The 13,737-nt window shown below is 53.6% G+C and overlaps 1 protein-coding gene across 5 annotated transcripts in view; it reads left to right on the forward strand.

The window, feature by feature from the left end:
* Window positions 1-12,411, forward strand: part of RTKN (rhotekin) — a gene marked incomplete at its 3' end in the record, with an annotated part of 35,771 nt that extends 23,360 nt beyond the window's left edge. For 3 of the 5 annotated variants that reach the window (XM_082236487.1, XM_082236488.1, XM_082236489.1), the window contains 6 exons: window positions 1-95; window positions 863-969; window positions 5,365-5,490; window positions 7,598-7,763; window positions 8,764-8,868; window positions 11,962-12,411. In XM_082236487.1, the coding sequence (XP_082092613.1) occupies window positions 1-95; window positions 863-969; window positions 5,365-5,490; window positions 7,598-7,763; window positions 8,764-8,868; window positions 11,962-12,356 (994 nt within the window). Of the gene's footprint in view, window positions 96-862; window positions 970-5,364; window positions 5,491-7,597; window positions 7,764-8,763; window positions 8,869-9,212; window positions 9,326-11,961 lie in introns of those variants that run through there. The other 2 variants (XM_082236490.1, XM_082236491.1) reach the window with 2 other exon arrangements.
* Window positions 12,412-13,737: the final 1,326 nt, after the last annotated feature.

A 13,737-nucleotide genomic window follows, 5' to 3' on the forward strand; every position in this document is an offset into this window, starting at 1 on the left:
GGGCCCCAAGTACCAGCTGCTGGCCTGCACCACCCTGCGCCTGGCCCACGTCCAGGACGCCTTTCGCACCCACGACCTCGCCGTCACCGGGAACGGTACTTAGAGCAGGGGGTTTTTTTTGGGGGGGTGTTGGGTTTGGGTTTGCGGGAGCAGGAACGTTCCAGAGTCCAGTTTGGTTCTGAGGGTTTTGCGCAGACACGGAAAGCGCAGAGACCCAAATTGCGGGAGTCAGCTAGTGGGGGGGGGCAGAGGGTCCCCCATTTGGCAAGGCAGGGAGAGCTCAAATGCTCTTTGCTACCCTGCGGAACTCCCTGCCTATTTTTGGCTCCTGCTAAAATCATTCCTGATTAGACGGGTCTGTCCAGATGTTTGGAAAGTTGATGCGGGTTTTAATCTCTTTTAGTGTTTCAAGTTTTTGTATGTTTTAAAACTTGTGGTTTAATAATAATAATAATAATAATAATAATAATAATAATAATAATAGGGATGCGGGTGGCGCTGTGGGTTAAACTACAGAGCCTTGGGCTTGCCGATCAGAAGGTCAGTGGTTCGAATCCCCACGGCAGGGTGAGCTCCCGTTGCTCAGTCCCTGCTCCTGCCAACCTAGCAGTTTGGAAGCATGTCAAAGTGCAAGACTGTTTTCAGGAGGCTCCCAAAAGACTCCAGAGTCAAGTGGCGGGGAGTTCCGACGTCTCTTGACGTTTTGTGGAGCTGCTGCCGCTGAGCCAGTTCTGCCAATGGAGGTGGGCAAGTGGCCTCTCTTTTCCAGGAGGGACGAAGCCCCCTGCCCCCTCGTCCCTCTTTTGGAGCTCAGACGTGCCTCCCCCTGACCCTCTACTCTTCTCCCCCCCCCCCCGTCTAGAGGAGAGCTCCTTCTGGCTCCCCCTGTACGGCAGCGTCTGCTGTCGCCTGGCAGCCCAGCCCAACTGCATGCTCCACCAGGTCATGTGCGGCTTCCTGAAGGTGCAGGTAAGTGCTGGGGGGGGGCGCGGCAGGTAGGGAAGGGGCTGAGAAGGCAGGGGACCCGCGTTTTGGGACCCACACCCCCGGGCAGAGGCGCATCGAGAGCCATGCGCTCAGGAAACGGGTTGATTCCCCTCCACCCCTTCTCTCTCGCTCCGTCTCTCTACTCTACATTAGGAAAGATGCAGTGATTTGGATGCACTATAAACATGCCGCACCAGGTGGTACAAGAGAGCAGGGAATTTTAAAACACAGTTTTCTATATAGATTTATTTCTTTCGTTATAACGATCTAATTCAGGGGTCAGCAAATTACGGCTTGGGGGCTGGATGCGGCCCACCAGGCCTGTAAATCCGGACCGTGGACACTTCCACTCTGGGCAGCTTCCAACAAAATATTAAAATACAATAGTCCGTCAAACATTAAAAGCTTCCCTAAACTGGGCTGCCTTCAGATGTCTTCTAAAAGTCTGGTAGTTGTTCTTCTCTTTGACATCTGGCGGGAGGGTGTTCCACTAGGGCTGGTGCCACCACTGAGAAGGCCCTCTGCCTGGTTCCCTGTAACTCGGCTTCTCACAGGGAGGGAACCGCCAGAAGGCCCTCGGTGCTGGACCTCAGTGTCCGGGTAGAATGATGGAGGTGGAGACGCTCCTTCAGGTCTACTGGGCCTTTGAGGCCGTTTAGGGCTTAAAGGTCAGCACCAACACTTTGAATTGTGCTCGGAAACGTCCTGGGAGCCAATGTAGGTCTTTCAAGACCGGTGTTATGCGGTCTCTGCGGCCGCTCCCAGTCCCCAGTCTGGCTGCCGCATTCTGGATTAATTGCAGTTTCCGGGTCACCTTCAAAGGTAGCCCCACGCAGAGCGCATTGCAGTAATCCAAGCGGGAGATAACCAGAGCATGCACCACTCTGGCGAGACGGTCCGCGGGCAGGGAGGGTCTCATCCTGCGTACCAGGTGGAGCTGGGAGACAGCTGCCCTGGACACGGATTTAACCTGTGCCTCCATGGACAGCTGTGAGTCCAAAATGACTCCCAGGCTGCACACCTGGTCCTTCAGGGGCACAGTGACCCCATTCAGGACCAGGGAATCCTCCACACCTGCCCGCCTCCTGTCCCCCAAAAACAGTACTTCTGTCTTGTCAGGGTTCAACCTCAATCTGTTAGCCGCCATCCATCCTCCATCTGCCTCCAGACACTCACACAGGACCTTCACTGCCTTCACTGGTTCTGATTTGAAAGAGAGGTGGAGCTAGTTCACAGCAACCTCTTCCAGGACACAGAGAGGGGAGAGGGCTGCTCTCGCACTCGGGTCCTGGTTTCCATTTGGGGCTTCTGGTTGGCCCCTGGGAAAAGAGGAGGCTGGATGACTCGATGGGCCCCTCTGGCCTCATCCTGCAGTCTCATCTTCGGACCTTATGCTATAGTGATGTGACTCTCAAGGGGGTGGCAGGCAGATGCAAGGAAACATTTGAGCATTTCAGGGCAGCATAGTATAGTGTCGGTATTATTATTATTTTTAATTTGCAGAATATGGATAGAAAGGCTTCTTTGTGTCGATGGGGAGATGAGATCTTGCTTGTCTCAAATTAGACCGAATAGAAATGAGATTACCCAGCGAAAGGAAGCTCATGTCTCTCACTGACATCATAGACATACTTAGGGTACATATGGAAGAGGCTTGTTTGTAATTATATATTGGGAATGACTCATATCCTTGTTTTACGCTTTCTGGATTCCCAGGACCATATGGTTCCCCTTTTAAGCTGCAAAGGGATGTACTCTGCTGAACTCACAAACCTGAGGAAGGAATTATAAATAGCGTATTTTTCACTCCATAAGACGCTCTTTTTTCTCCCTCAAAAGTAAGGGGAAATGTCTGTGCGTCTTATGGAGTGAATGTGTGGTCCCTGGAGCCGAATTGCCCAGGGGCAAAAAGCATATTGTCAGAGCTGCTTCCAGATCCTAGCTCACAGAGGATCACGCTAGCCAGCAATCACTTTATAAAAGTCTTTATTGAGTTACAGTTTCCATTTTCCAGCTGCTGCGTGCAACTCTACGTCTTATGGGTCAGACCGGCGAAGCTCCGTCTGAGTCTCCGCCCCTTGTGCACCAACTTAATATCCTAGCCTTACTCCACCTTTTCCGCCTGACTGTTCTTCTCTGGGTCCCTCTGCCCCCCTGGGTCTCTTCCTTCCTGGATTCTTCTGAGGCCGACCCCCCGGACCCTCCTGCCTCCTTGCGCCGGGCTTTAGGACCCGGCTCCCTTTCCGGGCTGCTTACTGCGCCACCTTCCTGTGCATTTGAACTTGGCGCGCGCGCCCAACCTTCCACTTTCCGTCTGACCGTTTCTTCGCTCCCCGATGGAGGTGTGGCCACTCCTGACTCGTGCCCTCCCTCCTGTTGTGAGCTGCCAGCGCTTGATCCCTGGCCCCCTTCCTCTTCCCTGCTCTCTGGCGGTGACGCTGGTCCCGATCTCCAACTGCTCCCCTCTGAGTCCCCTCTGGCTCTATCTTCCTGGGGTGTCCCCCTAGGCTCCCCCCTTGCCCTGGCCACTGGTGCTCCTTTCTGTGAATCTTCTGATTCACTGGAAAGACTCGGAGATCTCGGGTCGTCGTCATCACTCATCCTTTCTTCTGCCTCCTCCCCCTCGCTCTCTGTTTCCTCCCTTGCCCTTGCCTCTGCTCCTGAACCCCTGACACATATTGTGTTTTGTTTTGTTTTTTAGAAAGAGGGAAGGGGGTGTTGAAACAAAGCCGTTGATGGGCAAGCGATCAGGAGGGAGATAAGAGACGCTAGAGATAAAGGAGGCTGCCTGGGAGGGGGGAGGTAAAGACAGCAAACTTGCAAACGGGGGAAGCAGGAAGACTAAATCAATAAGGAGAGAAATTAGAAGAAAAGGAGGAGCAAAAGACTGTTCCAGCTGAGGAAAAGACACTAAGGCAAACAAGAGGGGAGGGAGTGTTGAAAGGAAGCAGCTGATCAGTGGGATTGGAAGAGAGATAAGGGATGCTAGTGGAGGCTGCCTGGGAGGGGGGAGGTAAAAGCCCATGGATCCTCAGGATTTTTGCATTGGGTCACCCCAAATTCACCATCAGATCACATAGCATGTCCATGGCTACATCTTGCACCAAAAAAAATCACACACCCACTGTTTCGTGGGGCCGCAATAGCGTAAAAACGTGGTTACAAAGCACGGATCCACATGGATCCTCAGGATTTTTGTATTGGGCTACCCCAAACTCACTGTCAAATCACATGTCTGTGGCCACAGCATGAACCACAAAAATCATACATCCACTGTTTCATTCAGAATATTTTTTTTCTTGTTTTCATCCTCTAAAAACTAGGTGCGTCTTATGGAGCGAAAAATACGGTAGTTGTGTTCTATGTTATAAATCAGACACTGCTAGGAGTTCTTTCTTTCTCTTTTCCAATGTATTTCTTATCAGTAAAAAATTTGGTATGGCACAAGTAATTTTTTTTACCTGTGGGTACAGGATGGTATTGTTACGGAAGGGGGGGGGGCATGTCTTCTTCACTACAATATATTTGCTCAATTTCTCTAGGACTCCATCACCCCTCCCCTGTCCTCCATAATCTCTCAAGTAATCCTGTCAAAATCACTCTGCCAAACCTTTCCTCCGGGCAATGCCAGGTGACAGACTATGCGTACATGGACCATTGTCTTCTCAGGATGTGCTTATCTGCGCATATCTCCAGCTCTGCATATCCCCCCTCCCTCCTCCATATGTTAATCCAGTGTAACCCAACCTCTCCTTAATGTATTCATGATGTAATCTGTGTAACCCAACCTTTCCTTAATGTATTCGTGATGTAACTGGGAGGTATTTTGCACTGTATTCTGGGACATGGAGGGAAATTTCAAAAGTTCATGTCACCCCTTTCTCTCTGTTCAATCTCGCCTTGAACCTGTTGCGCAATAAACTTGGATCTTCTGCAGTTTGCTCCTGCGTCCGGATGAGCTCATTTTCTTCCGCAGGGACCCACGGACTTAGTCCGATGAGCTGGGCGGCAGAGTAACCCCGCACCCAGATTTTAGCCGTAACAGTATACAATTATTTTATTTTATTTTCTATTTTTATTTTACTACAACAACAAAAATTCTGAAAGTGTGGCCCAGAGGGGGAAAAATGAGAGCTGATGCTGCTATGAGGCTTGTTCTCTCCCAAAGGAGCTTCATTGCCAGTCGGAGCGTTTCTGTTATGGGGCTATGCCCCCCCCCCCACCCAGAAGGGGTTTCTGAGCATGGGTGAAAGGGATTTGGGGGGCAGGCAGGGAAGACCGACAGCGCCCGTCCTGGGGAGGGATGAATGTGGACAGATGACGTGTGGGTCTCCCTCCTGCTAAACACAACCCCCTCTCCCCCCTCCCGTTTTGCAGCAGGGGGAGCAGCAGGGCTGGCTGCGGCTCTTTTGCCTCCTGCGGGGCTCCAACCTCCTCTGCTACCGGCACCCCAAAGACGTCGAGACGCAGGAGGAGCCGGCCTTCACCATTGCTATCAACAAGGTAGGGGGGTGATGTCTCAGAGCAGGTTGGGGGGCAGAACATTGGGGGTCCCCAGTGACGGAGGAAACTGCTCGGGCACCCAGAGCGGCAAACAGGGATTGGAAGAAGTTTAAGGAATATTTGAAAAAATGTGTTAATATTTAAATCTTGGAATAGCTTTGGCAGAGGCTGTAGGGTTAGAAGTTGAAGATAGTGTGTTTTAAAATACCGTATTTTCCCCTCTATAATACGCATATTTTTTCTCCTAAAAAGTAAGGGGAAATGTCTATGCGTGTTATTGAGCGAATGTGTGGTCCCTGGAGCCGACTGGCCCGAGTGCATCACACATTTTCTTCGAGGGTCGTCTTTGTTGCGGTCAGCAGAAGCCAGGGAAGTGCTTGCTAGGAGGTTTGGCCACTCTGATCGCTTGATTGTGTATGCAGTGCGACTGTGTGTTTGCCAGTGTGTGTGCTTTGTGAGTGTGTGGTTGCCTGTGTGTTTGTTCGCTAGCGTGGGGGCTTGGAGGGAGTGAGAGAGTGACTGACGGCTGCATCTTCTCCTGCAATTTGCCTTTTAAAAAATTGGAAGCTAGCGGAGGCTGCCTGGGAAGGGGGGAGGTAAAAGCCCGTGGATCCTCAGGATTTTTGCACTGGGTCACCCCAAATTCACCATCAGATCACATAGCATATCCAGGGCTACAGCCTGCACCAAAAAAATCACGCACCCACTGTTGCCTGGGGCTGCAATGGTGCAAAAACGTGGTTACAAAGCACAGATCCACATGGATTCTCAGGATCTTTGCACTGGGCTACCCCAAACACACCGTCAAATCACATGTCTGTGGCCACAGCATGAAGCACAAAAATAATACATCCACTGTTTCATTCAGATTTTTTTTTCTTGTTTTCCTCCTCTAAAAACTATGTGCGTGTTATGGTCAGGTGCGTGTTATCGAGCGAAAAATATGGTAGTATTATTTGTAAGTGATAAAGTTTTTTATGGTTAAAGTAAGTGATAAAAAAAAATGGTTAGAAATTGTGATATATGTAAATTGGGAGTAAAATGGAAATCAGATAGGGGGGACTTGGGGGAAGCCCACATAACAATGTTTAGAAAAATAAGGATATGATGAGAATTTTTGTATTGTTTGTTTTCCTGTTTGTGTTCTTTATATTCGTTATAAAATGAATAAAAATTTTTTGGGGGAAACCATGACGTGCACCCAGGGGCAGGGCGATTCTCCCAGGGGTGCCAGCACTGCCCGCTGGGGATGTGAGCACCTCCCACCGGGGGGGATGCGAATGGTGCCCACTGGGGGGGTGCATCCCTGGTGACCAGCGCCGCAAGCTGTGCATATCTGTGGATTTTCTCGATGACAATCGTGCCAATCGCGGAAATCTGCCCGGCAGAGGTGCCAGTGCCGCCATGCAGATCTGCCGGGGGGGGGGGGAATTTTGTCACCCCCCTAGGCATGACACCTGGGGTGGACTGCCCCCTGCCCCACCTTGTGATGCCCCTGCTTGTCCCCCCCCCCTCAGCCTTCGCTCCATCCTTCTCATCCACAGTTGCCAACTAAGCAGGTTTTCAATGCAACAGCTGCCCTCCGCCTTTGGCCGCGATTTCTGCCTTGCGGGGGGTTGATCTCCCCACGCCTGCCTTTGGGCAGTCACCATGTGCAGAGTCCTTATTTCAGTTGGGGACGCGGGTGGCGCTGTGGGTTAAACCACAGAGCCTAGGGCTTGCCGATCAGAAGGTCAGCGGTTCGAATCTCCGTGACGGGGTGAGCTCCTGTTGCTTGGTCCCAGCTCCTGCCAACCTAGCAGTTCAAAAGCACCTCAAAGTGCAAGTGGATAAATAGGTACTGCTCTGGCGGGAAGGTAAACGGTATTTCTGTGTGCTGCTCTGGTTCGCCAGAAGCGGCTTAGTCATGCTGGCCACATGACCCGGAAGCTGTACGCCGGCTCCCTCGGCCAGTAAAGCGAGATGAGCGCTGCAACCCCAGAGTCGGTCACGACTGGATCTAATGGTCAGGGGTACCTTCCGCTTCCTTGGGTGTTCCCTGGGCGCCTCTGGGTGTTTCTGCGCATGCGCACATTTCCGCGCCTGAGGCCCCTTTGCCCCCCCCCAGGAGACGCGCATCCGAGCCACAGAAAAGGACCCCAAGAACCAACTGCACACCATGTCCGTGACGAACCGCTATGGGGGGGAGGAGGTGACCCACACGCTACTGGCCGAGTCCCGCTCCGAGACGCAGCGCTGGATGGAAGCCTTCTGGCAGCACTTTTACGACATGAGTGAGTAGGGGAGGCGAGACGGGGGGGGGGGGGCGGAAACACGTGGGCGGGGGGAGAGCGGGGCAACACTGCTCTCTCTTGCTCTGCCCTCCCGCTGCCTCCTTGTCCCGCCTTGCAAGGGGGTCGTGGCAGGACAAGGGAGGCGAGGGAGAAGCGGAGCTGGACCGTGGGGGCCCCAATCCAGCCACACCCCCCCGTGCTAGGGAGGTTTGCTCCTGGAGGAGGCTCTCGAGAAGCCCCTGCCCTTCCCAGGAGATGGGGGGGGGTTAAAGAAGGACAGCTGCAGCCCCTAGTCCAGTGGTTCTCCACCTGTGGGTCCCCAGATGTTGTTGCACTACAACTCCCATCATCCCTGAGCTCTGGCCTTGCTGGACAGGGGTGATGGGAGTTGTAGTTCAACAACATCTGGGGACCCACAGGCTGAGAAAGGCTGCCATGGGTGGGCAACCTAAGGCCTGGGGGCTGAATCCGGCCTCATTGCCTTCTCAATCTGGCCCACGGACGGTCCGGGAATCAGCGTGTTTTTACATGAGCAGAATGTGTCCTTTTATTTAAAATGCATCTCTGGGTTATTTGTGGGGCATAGGAATTCGTTCATTATTTTTTCCCCAAAATATAGTCTGCCCCCCCCCCACAAGGTCTGAAGGACGGTGGACCGGCCCCCTGCTGAAAAAGTTTGCTGACCCCTGGCCTAAAACCTTCTGGGTCGGCCAGAGGGGGTCCTGTCCTCTGGTGCACGTGGGGAGACCACTAGGGGGCAGCACAGTGCCCCCTGCCTGCCCCACAGACGCCCAGCAAAGTGGGAGGGGTCCCTGGCATGTTAGCCAACTCATAGGGGCTGAAGTTCCTTCGCCCCCCCCCCCTTAAAGTATTTGAGCGGCAGCCCCCCAAAGTTGATGGTGATAGTGAACGGGGGCCACGTCTTGTGATCAGTTATGTGGGGTGGGGCTTAACTCTTTCACTGAAGTCACCCCCCCGCAATCTTCTCCCCCCCCCCCAGGCCAGTGGAAGCACTGCTGCGATGAGCTCATGAAGGTGGAGGTCCCCTCCCCACGGCGCCCCATGGCCCTCTTGCAAAAGCAAGGCTCCCTCTACCACGAGATGGGTGAGTCTCCAGAGAAGGGGGTCCGCAGAAGCGGGGAGGGCTGGGGGGCTGAAGGGAACAGAGGGGGCTCTGGGGGGTGGGCCTGGTGGATTAGGGCCCCCCTGAACTCACGGTGGGGAGGCAAGAGGGTCTCACCTCCTTCTGCCCTTTTCTTCCTGCCTGTCTCTGGGGCTCTGTCTTGCCCCCCGGTTTCTGTGGGGCCTGCCCCACACCTTGCTTGCGCCCAGATGTATCTGTGTCTGTAACTCTCTGCTCTCCTCCTGCTCTCTCTCTCTCTTTGCATGTCTCCCCTTCTCTTCCTCTTCTTCTCTGTCCTGTCCCCGACCCCTCACCCCCACCCCCAGCTCTCCCTGGCCCAGGGGGGCCGCCCCCCAACTGCGAGGGGCTGCTGTTGCAGGACAACGCTGTCTCTGCCGAGATCCGAGCTCTCCTCTCCTCCTATTACAGCGACAGGTGACGTAACCCCCACCCAAAGCTGGACGGGGCGGGGAGGGGTCCTCTGGGTTCCCAAAATGGGGGGGCTGGCTGGCAGGGAGGGAGGTAGAGGGTGAAGGAGGCAGGAGTACCCTTTGTGTAGAGAGGGGTGGGCAGCGGAGGCACCTCCCACTGACAGGGAAGGGGGCTGGCGGGGGCTGTGGGCAGTTGGACCCAGTGGGCGCCTCCATTTATGTGTATGTTGTAAACCAAAATTGTCCTTTTCCCTTATGGGGTATCCAAGAGCCCGTATAGAGTCCTTATGTGGGTTCCCTGTTGGTAAGAGAGAATAGCAGAGACCAACCAGAGAATATTGAGAAGCAAAGCAGCTAGCAAGCCTGATCTTTATTGATCTGTTGCAACAGGGTCCTCACTCCCCGCATGCCGGAGGGAGGAAGAACCCAGAACCCAGGTGTGCCCGCCCTTATATACACATTTTAAATTCCCTGCCCTGGAGCTCCAGACCACCCCTCCATACATCATACATACGTCACAGAAGGGGTGTAACCTAAGACCACCCCCAGATACATCATACCTACATCACAGAAAAGGTGGTCTACAGCAGAAGTCTGAGTGCTTTATTTACCTCCTGTCTGCCACGTTACCTGTTTAATGCTTACTCGATTGGATTACCTGGGGAGCCTGGCCAGTCTTCTATAATGATCAATACTTAGTTCCTGAGCCAGGTCAGCCTCACACCCTATTCATCTCTTAAATGTGCCCTTAAGACAGGATTTGTGAAGGAAAAGACAATGGGGAGGCTTTTCCATTTTCCTTTGACCTTGCAGAGAAAACATTTGGTCAGTTTGGGAATCAAAAATGGTTCCAAGTCGGTCTTCCTGTGCTGATCTATGTATGTGCTTGGTTGGTACACTTATAAACATTTCACATACCGTATTTTTCACTCCATAATAATAATAATAATAATAATAATAATAATTTATTATTTATACCCCGCCCATCTGGCTGGGCCTCCCCAGCCACTCTGGGCGGCTTCCATAAAAACCAAAAATACAATAAAATATCACATGTTAAAAACTTCCCTGAACAGGGCTGCCTTAAGATGTCTTCTGAATGTCAGGTAGTTGTTTATCACCTTGACATGTGATGGGAGGGCGTTCCACAGGGCGGGTGCCACCACCGAGAAGGCCCTCTGCCTGGTTCCCTGTAACTTGGCTTCTCGCAATGAGGGAACCGCCAGAAGGCCCCCAGAGCTGGACCGCAGCGTCCGGGCTGAACAATGGGGGTGAAGACGATCCTTCAGGTCTACTGGGCCGAAGCCGTTTAGGGCTTTCAAGGTCAGCACCAACACTTTGAATTGTGCTCGGAAACGTACTGGGAGCCAGTGTAGGTCTTTCAAGACCGGTGTTATATGGTCTCGGCGGCCGCTCCCAGTCACCAGTCTAGCTCCATAGGGCGCACCGGACCATAGGGCACACCTAGTTTTTAGGGGGGGAAATAAAGGGGGGGATTTTATCCCCCCCCCAGCTCCAAAGAGCAAAGAAGCCAAGACAGCGAGTGGGATCCATCCCGCTGGCAGTCTTGGCCTCCTCTTTAGCCGCGCGCAACCTCTCCAGCCGGGAGAGGCTGCGTGCGGCTTTGGCAGAAGCCAAGACAGCAGGTGTATATTTTGGAATTGCTCAGTTATGCAGAGAGGGTGCCAGAGAGTCGAAACTGGAAGGTGGGAAATAGTCATGCCCTGGGCAAAACTTCCTTATTGTGGCCAAGTTCTTCCGACGCTCGAGATCATTTAGGCGCTGACAAATTGGATTGTTGGCTTTACAAAAACGCAAAGTGAGTAGCTGTTGTGGGGATAAACCACAAGAGTGAAGTTTTCGATAGACAGTTTTAATCCAGGCACTCCTGTGACCATTTTGCACCACCAGGGATATTAAACCAGGGGTGATCTGAGTTAGGTGAAGCCAATACAGTAGACGCACAGGTTGCGAACGTGATCCTTGCAGGAGGCGCATATGCAACAGCTGAAACCCGGAAGTAACCCGTTCCTGTACTTCTGGGTTTTGGCGGTCCGTGGCGCTGTGGGTTAAACCACAGAGCCTGGGGCTTGCCGATCAGAAGGTTGGCGGTTCAAATCCCCGCAATGGGGTGAGCTCCCATTGCTCGGTCCCAGCTCCTGCCCACCTAGCAGTTCAAAAGCACGTCAATGTGCAAGTAGATAAATAGGTACCACTCCGGCGGGAAGGTAAACAGCATTTCCGTGCGCTGCTCTGGTTCGCCAGAAGTGGCTTAGTCCTGCTGGCCACATGTCTCGGAAGCTGTACGCCGGCTCCCTCGGCCAGTAAAGCGAGATGAGCGCCGGAACCCCAGAGTCGTTCGCGACTGGACCGAATGGTCAGGGGTCCCTTTACCTTTACTAACCTGAAAAAACGCAACCTGAAGCATCTGTAACCCGAGGTGTGACTGTAGCTAAACTCCAGCCAAATTCCATCTGGTCCCAGTAGCCCCAGCAGGCTCCAGATGTTCCTTGCTTTGGGGCGCGGCTTCCCTTGGAGATCCTCATGGGAGGCGCATGGAAAGGGACTCTGGGGGTCTGCCACTCTGGGGGTCCTTTGCAACGGCCCCTCCGCTAATCTCCCCCCGCCCTATGTTTCTCCCCAGCTATTGAGCCGGCGGACGACATTGAGGCCGTGACGGAGATCCTGGCCCGGCGCTTTTCTGGCCTGGGCCCCCCTCCCTGGCTGTCCCTCCTGGAAGGGTCGTCGTGCAGCGCGGCGTCCGACAGCGACAGCGTCTCCAGCGCCAGCCCGTGCCCCCCGCCGCGCCCCCCCTGGGGCCGGCCCCGCACCCTCTCCCTGGACGCCAAGCTCAGCACCCTGAAAGGACGCTCGGGGCGCCCGCCGGGGCCACCTCCGCCCCCCAGGGCCCGGGGCCCCTCCGGCTCCAGCTCCTCCAGCAGCAGCAGCGGCAGCCCCACTCCGGAGCCCGAGCGCCCCCCTCGGCCCCACGCCCGGCCCCGGTTTGACCCCCGCTTGTGGCTGCAGTCCCAGGTCTGAGGAGGGAGGGCGCTGGGGCCCAGAGGTCCGCTTGACTGGAAGTAGGGGACTGCAGGAGGACCCTCCCTGCCATCCTCTAACAAGCCATCAGGGCCCTCTCCTCACTTCTGGACCAGCTGCCCCCCGCTTGCGGGGCACAGCCTGTTGGGAGCGCTCTTATGCCCACTTCCCAATTTAGGGGGGGGGCTGTGTAACCGTCCTGACCCACAAGTCTCCTCTTCAGCAGGGGAGAAAAAGCACCTTTTTCCTTTGAGAAACTGGAACAATTTGGGGTGGGGAAATAAACGTAAAAGCAGGGGGGGGGTCCGGTTGGCATCTCCCCCGCCAGAAGCAGGAGCTCATTCGTATTGGTTCCTCTGTGCAAGCCGCCCCCCAATTCCACCACCCCCAGCGGTGGCCCCAAAGATCACCCCCGCCTACCTTGCCCTCCGACTGCCCCCCGTTTTTCTAACACTCCCCCTGAGTTTCAGGGATATGTGCCAATTCAGGAGGGGAGGGGCGGTGCTTGCTGCCAAGTAGGCAGGCGTGACCCCCCCCCCGCATCTGTGGGGGGGGGCAACCCTGCCTCTTCCTTGAATATGCATTAAAATGTATTTAACGATTTGTTTGTCAATGCGAGAGGAGGGGTCTGGACTGTGTGTGTATGGCTGTGTATATATATTGGGGAGGGGGGCTTCAAAAGAGGCTGGATGGCTTTGGTGCCAGGTGTGTGTCCCCCCCAAATTATCCATCTTCATCCTGCTTCCTCCCGGTGCTGAGGCCTTGGTAGACTTTATATCCCTGCAGAAATTGGGGTGGGGTGCATGGGTAGAGCTGTTCGTCATTCTCCCACTCCCTCAAATAAACGTAAGTATTTTCTTGGGGGTTTTCTCAGGGGAGATTTGTGGGGGTCCCCCAAGTGCCACCGCAGAGGCCCCGTGAGCTACTGCTAGCCCCACATCTCTGAAATTGCACAAAACAAATGAAATACCGTGACAATCCCCGAAACGAGAAGTAATCGACTATAGACTTAAACCAAATAACAAAAATCAAAAAGTTTTTAAGGAAAAAAATAAGAGAAACCTAGAATTGAACAAAGCCTTAATGGGATGCTGGCTACAAACCTCGTTTCACTGAACTATTCAGTTTCCTCCGAAGGAAATAGAGCAATCATAAACCTTAACTGATTTTAAACAAACATGAGAACAGGGCTGAAAAGCTCCCCTGAGTTTACAAAAAAGGTTTGGAAACCTCAATGGGAAGTTTTAGACATAGCCCTGTTTAAAGAAAGCCAAGCAGTAGTGATAAGGAGTTGAAGACTCGGCTGTGAAAACTCTAGTTTTACAAAAAGGTTTAAAAAAAACTTGCAAAGGAATAGGAAATAAGCTGTTTTAGATTTTAA

The sequence above is a fragment of the Podarcis vaucheri genome (assembly GCF_965113315.1).
Source record: "Podarcis vaucheri genome assembly, chromosome: 9".
Taxonomy (NCBI): domain Eukaryota; kingdom Metazoa; phylum Chordata; class Lepidosauria; order Squamata; family Lacertidae; genus Podarcis; species Podarcis vaucheri.